Raw genomic sequence first — 12,168 nt, 5'->3', positions numbered from 1 at the left:
AGGAAGTGTGTGTGTGGTGTGTGTGTGTGGGGGGGGGTTGGTATTCTTGGAATCCATATTCTGTTGTATGTATGTTAATCACTTGTAAGTTAATTGTCCAATCTATAACTCTCTTAGGGGCCACAAATACACATGTGTAGTTAATCCTGCTGAGTCATAAAAGATAATCATTAGACTTGCTATTAGAAAAGTTCATTTACACCCCATTCACTACTTTCACATGATCCCAGTGACTTATTAGTAGTAATTTCTCATTTTACTAACACAAAATATTGAATCCCACACCATGGAATCTGTAGTACAGTAGCATGTCTCTTGTTAGTAAGTGAGTGAACTGAAATTTCTACCCAAACTCAGATCGGCTTGGTGATTATTCTCTGCTCATTATTCCATATTCATTAACTTTCAAAAAACAGTTTTCAGGTGTGACTTAAAACTTTTATTTATGCTTTTCCTAATAATGGGAAATATTTTATGTATTGTTAGGCTAAGAATTTAGTGGATTTTAAGGACCTTTGATATGTATTACTTTGGGAACTGAGGACTCAAATACAAAGTCTGTTAATTGTATATGACACAGCAACTATAGGAAGAACCTTCACACTTTGACTTTCTGTTGATGCACAACAAGATGTATGTTAAGCCTTACAAACTATTGCTCTTAATCAATGAGCAGAGAGCCTTTCTCCTGATTATAGGTGATGGACTTTATAGGTACTTTGTGTGAAGATGCACTGATCATTTGAACTAAAGATGACTTTTTAAAATTTTTACCAAGTAAAATATTTCATCTGGATGACAATAGAAAATTTTCATTCACAGTTTATAGTTTTCTTGACTTAAATAGACATGGAAGTACTGAATCTAACACCTCCAGAACAGAAACAAATATCCCCAAATCACTTAGTTACTAAGTTGTTAGATCAGTGTTAAGGCTAAGTTACTCTGCATTGAGAAATCCCAAGGTTTTTTTTTTAATTTTATATATTTTTTTATCATTTTTCATTTTTGCACAATGTATGCACTTTCATCATGGTTCTAGTCCCCATACAATTCCCACCCGCCTTGTTTTCATCCTACTCCCTTCTCACTCCCACCCCCGTATTGTGTCTCTGGTTTACAGTTGCTTGTTGATTTTGATTTTTACTTTATTATAATTAGTCTTTTTCTAGACCATCCGATATTTTTCTTTTTCGTTCTGGCTTATTTCAGTAAGCATAATCCCGTCCAGTTCCATCCATGTTGCTGCAAACTATTTACATTAGTTAAGCTATGGAAACAACCCAAATGCCCAAAAATAGATGACTGGATCAAGAAGATGTGGTACATATACACAATGGAATATTGCTCAGCAATCAAAAAAGAGAAATCCCAAGTTTTGAAGTATCAATAGCCAGCTTTCATTTTACTTGTCCTAAAATAACTTTCGTATCTTTTAATATGAATAAATTAAAAATATCTGTACACTGGAATGTGATGTGTAGGACTGCAAGTTTATATGGGAAAAATGCAATTTTCATTGATAAGCTCAGTCATTTTCCTTATAAGTCTTATAGTAGGATGAATAATTTTTGAGGGCATATTGCTTGTGGGTATGATCTCAAAATGTGTCCCTTGGTGAATTAAGTGTCACATCAATCTCAAGTTTCTCTCAGGCAATATGGATATTGTAAAATATTGTGTCATAAAAACCATGCACCTATGTCCTTTAGCATCCTTAGCCCTGTCAAATATTTTATAGTTCTTTGGGTATAATTCCTGTATGGAATATCATTCTTTGGATGATTTGCAAGGGTTTTTTTTTTCCCACCCAGGAGTGTTTGATTCTATTTATGTGCTTTTCTTAAAGCCTTATTGACATTATAAAAGAGCTTTGTAGTTATTTCTTGGAGTTTTTTCCAGCAAATCTTCTTTTTTAAAGTTCTGGTTAACATAATTTACCTGTTTTGGTTTTTAATCTTGAAAATATTGATAAAATATAAGTCATTCAATATTCCTACTGCTCCTTTTGAAAGAATGTTAAAAAAAATTTTAAATGATACTGCATGCGTTCATCGTTTTCCTCAAAGGTAATTATTATCAATTTGATTCATATCCTTCTTAAGTTTGTCATAAAGTGACATTAACAATACATAATATTTGTATGCACTTGAGTCTATCATGACCATCTATATTATGTGTGTTTATATACATGTATTTTAAAATGAAATTGTGCTATATATATGTTAGCAAATTATTTGTTTCTATATGAATATGTAATGAACACCTTTATGATTTAATACATGTACATTTATTTTATTCTTTTAAAATAATTGCCTAGAATTCTATTGTATTTATATACCACATATTAATCCACCAACCCTCTTAACAGATTTTTATTTTTTTCAGTTAGTGCTGCAACATATCTACTTGTAGATATATTTTTAAGCACTAATGCTATTATATTTATTGTATATATTTTTGAAGTGAATGTATAAATATTTTGAAGTCTTTGACTATTTCATAAAGGATATGCTATACTATCAAATGTTATTTGATTATTTTGTAATTGATATAAGAAAGCAGTTATGCATATAGATAATTCCATATAGCATTTGTATCTCTTTACTGCCTGAAGTATTTATCTATGACAATATTTATGTATCACAAGAATATTTTATTATATCTACCCTAAACCAAATTCAATCAGTGATGAAGTACTCATCATTGGAATAAGACAGACACAGCCTATGTGATATAGTGACAAAGTGATGTAGTTGTATCCCTGGACATGAAGAACTCCAGTAATAAATGTCAGCAGGACTTAACCAATGCACTGTAACACTATTTCCTATTTTTATATAACTATCCTTGTAAATGAGTTCAATAATCAATAACATTTGATTATTCTTGCTGGTGTGACGCCAAAGGAGATTTCCTGGCTAAAATTTTATGAGAGACCGTTAATAGAAAAGTCTGTCCAAGTTCACACCTTCCTAGTTCCTTTTCTTATCTATTTTCTTATCTCAGAAGAGCAAGGATGCAGGCTATAAAAACTATGTGTCAAGGTCAGATAGCAGAATTTCAACCAGAATTATTTTTATATTATATGATATAGCAGTACACTGTGGTTGTTTATTTATTTATATTTTTCTAATTAAAAATTTTGAGATTACATTGGTTTACAACACTGTATATGATTCAGAGGTATAAGTTAAAAGGAAATAGTTTGGAAGAAAATAGAATAATATTGTTAAAAGAGTTTTAATTTCCTTTTCTTGATATTGTGATGGAGGCTGTGATGTCAGACAATTCTGTTTCTCTCAGTGTTTTATTGTTTAATTTTCATGGAGTATGTATGTGTATAAACATAAAAATGCAGGTATATGTTTTATATATACACATACATAAGCACCTACATATATAACATATATATATTCATATACTGTAGTAGTACTTCTCTCATTCCTCTTTCACAAGTGAGAAATACATGTATAAATACTTTGTGAGAAATATTGATAGCATACTGTTTGGAGGAGAAATTTTCCTGTGCCCTTTTAGGTTCTTTCAGCTTGAAATTATTAAACTGACATGAATCAGATTAACAGGAGAAAAAACAGATTAATTATTTATATATGACATGTGATACCTGAAGACATTAAGGTAAAATGAGTATACATGCCATTGTGAACTGAAAAGAAGCATAGGAGTCTGTGCCTTCAAAGAAAAGGAAAACAGTTCACAGGAAGAGATGAGTGAATGTTTGGTAAATAATTGTTTACTGGACCTTGCAGAAACAATGGGCGACAGAGACAACTTTGAATTCTGGTCTTACTAAATTTTCCCTAGTATATCACGTTTTAGCTCATATTAATTGAAATTATGAGAGAGGTTGTGGAAAGGGCTTTCTAGCTAAATTCCTTTAAGGTGGTTAGGAAGGGGTGGTGTGAAAGGTTCTTCTGAATCTTAGGATGCCAATTGCCTTTACACATGCCTAAGTAGCATAGTTTGGGTCATGTATTCTGTTCCCTGTGAATACCTAAATGAAATAGAAGAAAAATAATATTAATAATAATAATAGGAAAAAAAGAGGCAATCTGAACCAGGGAAGGGACATATATTTACTACTTAATATATTTATTACTTAAATTATTTAATATGTTTACTACTTAAATATGTGTATGTATATTTACTACTTAATACAAAAAGACAAGGGTATATATTTTTATAGGCAGAGATTTTCATCATCTTTTAATACCAAGTAAGTTTCACTTGCATTTTACTTCCTTTCTTTCCTTTGTTCTTCACAAAATTGTTTATTGATGTGGAGTCATTCCAAAACATTTATTGCATAATAAATATTTAAATGTGTCACTGTGATGACTTTGCAGATATTCCACTGGAGTGAGATTTCTTTGTTTTTTGATTTTTTTTTTTTCCAGAATCTGCCCTTGAAGAAGATTCCTTGCAAAGCCAGTGCACCCTCAGGCTCCTTTTTTGCCAGAGACAATACAGCAAATTTCTTATCCTGGTGCCGAGATTTAGGGGTAGATGAAACGTGTCTATTTGAATCGGAAGGTTTGGGTATGTATTTCCTTTATAATTCTAGCTGATAATATATTAAAATGATTATTTTTCTTGGTCAGTGTAACTATCAAAACTAACTTTTTGTGTGATGTTATTTCACAGATTACCTTTAAAAAATTCAGTTTATGTAAAATTGCAGGTTCATTGTAAATTTGAGTCTTTGAAGGTAGAAAAATGCATGATGTCTTTATTGTCAATTACCTTGTATGTAAAATAATAGGAACATACATAGCACAATCCCATCCAAGCTAAAAACAAGGATATGTACAATACACAACTGGGTATACTGGGAAAATACAGGAAAATAAAATAATGTTACCAGCATGCTCAGCCTGGTTGAGGAGCAGCTCTCCTTTAACCAACCATCCACAGCACTGTTGCCTTTTCACCTTTACAAACACGTGGAGACACCATCTCCCATAGGTGCTGAATTTCAGTTAAATTTCAGTTAAAACTGAAATTCATTCATTTTTCTTTTTCTTTTTTTTTTTAAGATTTATTTATTTATGCATACAAGAGCTGGGGTACAGGCCAGAGATGCAGTGGGTGAGAGAATTCACCAGAGACAGAGCAGGGAACAAAACAGGCAGACTGACCGAAACACACTGCTGAGGGGAGCAGCGGGCAAGACAGGAGAGGTCTGCCTTGCCATGTGGATTGCTCCCTGGCCGGCTGGGAATTGAACTCATGCTGCATAGACTGCAGATTGCCTCATAGTATGGTGCTTAACCCCTTGCACCACCAGGGAGGCCCCCATTTTTCTATCTACTTCTTAGTGATTTAAAAATCAGGCAAGCAAGAGATTGAGACAACGAAGATGACGAAATGCAAGCCAGATAATTATGTTGTTTTTTTATCACTGAATATTGGCAAATCTACTTTTAGACCATAGTGTGAGCTTCTGTATTTCCTTGGGAAGAAGTGTCTTTTGTCCCTAATAGTGTTGAACACACCTTGACATGCTACCATTTACTGTTCAGACCTCCTGTACAGACCTTGCCCCAGTGCAGTTCTTTTTTTTTTTTTTGCCTTTTTTTTAATATATATATATTTTTTAAGATCCATTTATTTATTTATTCATACAAGCACTGGGTACAGTCAGAAGCATGGGAGGGTGAGAGAATTCACCAGAGCCAGAGTGGGGGGCAGAGCAGGCAGAAGGACCGAAGTACACTGCTGAGGGGAGCAGCGGGCGGCAGGAGAGGTCTGCGCGCCATGTGGGACCCTCCTCCAGTGGCAGGGGAGCAGCCGGGGATCGAACTGGCGCTGCAGAGGCTGTGGGCAGCTTCTCAACCCAGCGCTCAATTGCTGTGCCACAGGGGAGGCCCATCCCAGTGCAGTTCTAATATGGAGATTGGAATTAAAGTCCCATTCTCATGAAGTGGAACTGACTAAAGAAAGGAAATATCTAGGAGGGAAAAAATATTTAATACTAAAAATACTTAATACTAAAAATACAAGGTTCTTTTGCTTGAGGCTTTAAAAAAATCAATTTACAAAATCATATAATACCAAATATTAGCATCAAAGCAAGCTAATCATCATTCAGAGAGAACAAGTATACCAATTACCTTCCTTCCAAAGTCAGAGTATACTTTGCCCCTAAGACTCACAAAACATTCCCTGCTAAACCCAGGAAATCGGTGGTAACAGCTAAAAAATCTTACTTGTTTTATATGCTTAAAGAAATTTGTATTTGTATCATTAGTTGACATGTTATGGGAAAGATTATCTTCAGATATCTGGGAATTCCTTCAGCAAAGACTACAATGACATGAATTTAGACTAGGAAAACATTTTATACCTGAAAGAAAAAAAATGAACCAGAATAATTGCACTGTAGCATGCTTTATGTTATAGGTGCTGCTTGAATGCAAGTGATATAAATGAGCTTTGAGTTTTTTTATCATCTCACATGAAAGTAAAACAAATTCAGTAGAAGATATATATGTGTGTCTTATCTTTATTTCAGTCCAGTGGTAACATTATAAATAGATTTTAACTTTCAGGCTTATAGGCAACTCTAAGTGGAGGGTTATACAAAGGGAGAATGGAGGAATTATTTGTGGGAAAAAAATCCTTGAAAGATCTAGTGACTATCCACTAATGTATATAGCTATATAATCAAACCTTAGTTACACAAAGTATGTTCTTTGTGTGTGAACAAATAAGATCATGTTTTAAAATTCTGCAGTGACCCTATATTGCCAAAGAGCTAACACATCTGGAAACTGCTTTATTGCTTAGGTTCTCACTAAATCTTTTTTTTTTTTTTCAGTGACTAATACTGGTCTAATGGATTAGTTAGAACCTATGAGAACCAGTATGATTTTGTCTCAATCTTATCAGTATCCATAAATGTTGTTACCTTAACTAATAAAACTTTCAGTTGGAATCCAGGAAGCACCAATTTAATACTAAATTTTCTCTGGAGTAAATATCACCATAGCTCAAGGTCTTTTGTGTATTGAATGCATATTACTTACGTTGCATTTTTAAAACAATACTCACATGATATCTTTAAACAATAAAGCCTAGAGCAACTTACATAATAATGATTCTGTATATAAATACTCAATAGTACATAAAATTGCATCAGAAGAATTTTTAGATGACCTAGTTTTTCACCTTGTTTAGAAAAAACCTGATTTTAAAATGCCCATGATAATCCATATGTAATAAATTAATCAGGTATTTTATTAAAAACTCTTTGATTTTGATTTCCTTCCCTAACATACACACACACACACACACACACATATATGTTCAAAGGTCTTTGCCTGCATATATATTTATATCTATATAAAACTTAGGTTATAACTTGTAATTGAAACACATCTACATATTCAAAAAGTTCAATAAGACCAGGTTTATAAGGCTAGGAAAATGGAAAAATAACGTTTAATCCTCTCAGTGCCAAACTAAATCAAGTAGTTAAAACTTTGTCATTTGATGCTCAATGAAAAGATAAATCTGAAATTTCTCTTACTCAGAGTAGTGCATGAGGTGCTGTATAATAGGTCCCGTGGAGACGGAAGAGGGAAGCCAACATTACGGCATTGACTTTAGGATTATTCAGAGGAAGGAAACAGCTGTGTCCATAGATGTTAATGATAATCCAGATGAAGGACAATAAGAAATACCATTTCCCTCAGTGGAGCCCTTTCTCCTTGGATTTTTCTTATTATTCCCTGTGGGTGAGGAAGTGATGGAGCCACCGCTGATGGCCTTGGACTATGCACTTACAGAATTGACTTTCATACAACAATAACTCTGTGTCCTCCACTCGCTCTTTTCACACTTCTCTATTGAAAGGGAATTTAGGGCAAGGGTTTTTTTTCTGCTTTTCTACCTCAAGATTTCATTTCAGTAGCATACAAGATGAAGAGCATCCTTTGTGTCTTAGTGTTTTGAACAGCAAATAAAATGAAAAGATGCCCTGATGAAGGGGAAAAATCTGTTTGAATGAATGATAAAGTAGATCACTGTACTGAATGTGTATCAAGAGGTTTCTGTCTTTAGCTGTTCAAAGGTCTTTGCCTGCATAAAGCATTCTTATCTTTGTGGCAACTGATATGCTACCCTCTGCGGTAGGGCTTTTTTGTATAATTATTTGTGAGAGAATCTTGATTTACAACTCACTCAATCTGTTCCCTTTCCACAACAGCTAATGACAAGAAATCTCAGTGGGAGGGGAAGCTATGCCAGGGATGGACTCTGAAGTATGAACCACTGCTTATTCCTATGCTTCTTTGTCTTTTTTGGTTCTCAGAAGATAACATTCTATGCCTTATGAGGCAATCACAGACATACTATGGCCTGCAGCTCATTTTCTTTGAGGTTCTAAAAAGATCATTTTTTCCTCTGTGAAATATCAGTTCTTAGGTCATAAGATCCCTAGTATCCAGAATAGTGTTTCACAAATGAGCAAATAGAATAACAAAGGTTATAAATAGCCTATTCACAGAGTATTTATAAATATCCAGTGAAGATACAAAAATGTTGGACACCTAAGTGATAAGGTAACTGTAGATACAACTGTGAATAACTAATAAGGATTAAGAAAATGTATATTTGTTGAGTATGTAGTAAGGAAACAGGATCTGCTATATCTTGCTAAAAAAGTTAGAAATTGTGTACCTTCTTTGGTGAGCAATTTGACATTATATATCAAAGACCACAAAATTTTCATATACTTTTAGCAGTTGTTCTATATCTAAGTTAATTAGAAAAGGGAATAGAGGTAGATACTAAAATGTACACTGAAATGTTTTTTTACTATAGTAAGAGAATGTGGAAATGAACTGAATCTTTGATGTTTGAACACTTGAACATAGCTATAGTCATCCGTAGATAACAACCAAAAGCAATACTTATAGTATTCTTAAGATATTTAGGGATATGGAAAGATTAGGATATATTATGAACATGAAATCAAATAATATCTAGTAACTAGCAATAAAACAGTATATTAAGAATTTGAAAGAAAAACAGTAGTGGGTTATGTGATATCATTTTATTCTTTAATTATTAACAAATTTTAGACAATAAACAGGTATGTCATGAACAATTAATTTTATTTATATTAAGATACATTGGAAGCAAGTTGCATAGAGAATTATTTATTGATGCAAAATTTTATACCTCTGTGTATGAAAAGACTTTTTGACATCACTGAGATTAAACTGACATTTCAAATGATGATAACATTTTGTACTACTGGAACAGATGACATAGATTTTTGTGTGCTCTGTAGAGCATATTTTAACATTAAGAATCTGCATATAGTGTTTACCCACAACACCCACTGTTCAAATCATGCTGACATAGAAGTCAGTAACCAAAGGAGAATTTCTTTCCCATGTCTTTATTTTTTTCCCCATGTCTTTAATTAATTAATTATTTTTTTAAGATTTATTTATTCATGGATACAAGAACCATGGTACAGGCTAGATGTATGGGAGAGTGAGAGGAATCACCAGAGACAGAGTAGGGAACAGAACAGGTAGACTGACTGAAATACACTGCTGTGCTGAGGGGAGCAGCAGGCGAGACAGGAGAGGTCTGCTGTGCCATGTGGGTATCTCGCCGGCCGGGATCAAACCCACACTGCAGAGGCTGCAGACAGCTTCACAGTGCTGTGCTCAACCGCCTGTGGCACCAGGGAGACCCCATGTCTTTAATTTATTAAGATTAATAGATGGTCTCACTCTTTAAAAAGATTTACAATTGGGTTTTAGTTTAAATGAAAGAATGTGTTTTCTTAAGTTTAAAAGTACATAGCTTATCAATCTAAAAACAAAATATGCCTCAACAATTATTTTAAGAAAATAAGTTATTTTTAAGAAGCATGGAGAGTCCTTAAAACACTAAAAATGGATTTACCATATGACCCAGCAATCCCATTCCTTGATATCTAGCCAAAGAACACAAAACACTATTTCAAAAGGAACCCTGCACTCCTGTGTTTACAGCAGCGCTGTTTACAATAGTCAAGGTATGAAAAAAACAGCCAGAATAGATGAGTGGATCAAGAAAATGTGGCATATATACACAATGGAATACTACTTAGCAATCAAAAAGCATAAATTCATGCCATTTTGCAGCAACATGGATGGAACTGGAAGGGATTATTCTAAGCAAAGTGAGCCAGATAGAGAAAGATAAATACTGGATAAGCTCATGTATGTGTGTAATCTAGAAAAACCAAACAAAGGATCAAACAAAGACAAATTGAGACTGATCCTTGAAAGCAGATGGGAGATCTGAGACACTCAGGAGGGAGATGGGGAGAATAGAGAACTGGGAAGGAGAGCATGGTGGAGTGTGGTGCAGGACTGTGGATACTTTGGTGGTGGGAAAACTATGGTGACCTCACCTGAGGAGAGAAATCCTATATTATGAAAAATAAGCAAGGATGTTAAAAATAAATAAATAAATAAATAAGTTATTTTTAATTATACAGTAAATATAAAACATGTTTAGATGGCTCTGGTGAGAGAGCATTTCTAAAATATACAAGTTATTAAATTTATAATCAATATTCTTCCTAATAGGAAATGTAATATTTTTCAAAGATTAAACTCCTTAACCACCTTTTCTAAAATAATGTTGAATATTTGGATATGTTTCATTTTTGTCAGTTATATGAAGACCAGAATTCTATACGATATTACCAATTTTAATAAGCAAGTTACAAGTCCTAAAATTGATGTTCTTGTCTGAATTTGTTCTAAGGTATTTTAAGTAAAAATTAATTTAGTAAATTATATTCTTGTGTGGGGGATTTGTTACTTGTAATATACTATAATACAGTGAATTTAGAAATTGTCATGTTTGTTTAATTTTTTTTCTCCAAGCCTTGTTTATTATTACATTATTTGTATACTTTCTGGTGAGCTGGGAAGAAAAAAAGGTTGGGGTATACTTATAAAATGCACAGTTTTTTGCTTGCTCTACCTGTGTCAATATCATTATGTTATTGGATGATTATAGGATTTGGAAGCCAGTGACTATTCTTCATCTATTTCTCTGAGAAAGAATCTACTCAGCAACGAAAGGGTTTGCTCTCTGCTGTGCTCGCATGCAAATGTGTGTGGTTCTTTTTTTTTTAATTTTTATTTTCTGTGTTTGTGCTTGCTCTGTGGCATTGTGTTCTTTTGATGCATGGCTCTGATGAGCATTTTTAAATTATATTCTTGATGTAAAGTTGGTTTACAGCATTGCATCTTTGGGAGTTTTAGGTTCAAACCTCCACAAATGCATATCTTCAAAATCCTTTGTTTTATTGAACATTAGCTAAAGCACCAATCCACCTATAATATCGGTTTGATACTGCCACACAAAATTAATAAGGACTGTGTGTGGAATTTTAAACAGATTTCCATTTTATAACTTAAAGTCACCTAATGCATCAGAAAAAGAATCTATCTCTGCCTTTCAGTATTTTATGTCTCTTCTTCTTCTTGTCTATATTGAGGACTATAATAGTATTTCTGTGGAAAAAGAGCTGTATTACCTTTATTAGTATTTATGTAAGATAATAATTTCAAGATGCCCATCTACCTCTGTTTTTTTATATTCACTTTCTTTCTCAGGAACAGTTTAGTTTTGGCATTTTTTTTTAACACCTGATCTTATACTCATTTTGTTGAGTGTCTCATTTCATTTTTTATTTTTCTTAGCTCAGTAATTCTCTTCAAATTTAGCCACTCTCCCTATGCAGAGCAAATGTCAAGAGAGAACAGTATGGAATCTGATTGAGAGAACTAAATGTCACTCTAGAATGATGGCTCTATCAAGGGCTTGACGGAGTCAGGGTTGTATTAGGAAAGCGAACAGCTTCTTAGCCTTCCTGGGGCCAGTTTTTTACTGCACAATATTCAGTAGTAATAGCTGTAGCCTCAAAAATGACAGCCAAACACATCTACTCTCCTAACAACCATCATCTTATAAATAAGAATTCTGAAGCCTATAAAATTAAATAAGTTTCCCAATGTTACACAGCTTCTCAGTGACCCAACTAGGATTTGAACTCATTATCATTTAACTCCAAAAATCATGTCTTTGTCCTTTAAAAAGTTATGCTTTCTTTGAGTTAAT

At 33.4% G+C, this 12,168-nt stretch overlaps 1 protein-coding gene across 15 annotated transcripts in view; it reads left to right on the top strand.

Moving 5' to 3' along the window:
- GAS2 (growth arrest specific 2) overlaps window positions 1–12,168 on the top strand; it is a 279,708-nt gene that overhangs the window by 199,151 nt on the left and 68,389 nt on the right. For all 15 annotated transcript variants that reach the window (XM_054699337.1, XM_054699338.1, XM_054699335.1 and 12 more), the window contains one exon: window positions 4,422–4,563. In XM_054699337.1, the coding sequence (XP_054555312.1) occupies window positions 4,422–4,563 (142 nt within the window). The remainder of the gene's footprint in view (window positions 1–4,421; window positions 4,564–12,168) is intronic.

This window comes from Talpa occidentalis, unplaced genomic scaffold (genome assembly GCF_014898055.3).
Source record: "Talpa occidentalis isolate TD23 unplaced genomic scaffold, MPIMG_talOcc4v2.1 talOcc4.3, whole genome shotgun sequence".
Taxonomy (NCBI): domain Eukaryota; kingdom Metazoa; phylum Chordata; class Mammalia; order Eulipotyphla; family Talpidae; genus Talpa; species Talpa occidentalis.
Note: the sequence above shows the minus strand (reverse complement) of the source record. Positions and strands in the feature narration are given on the sequence as shown.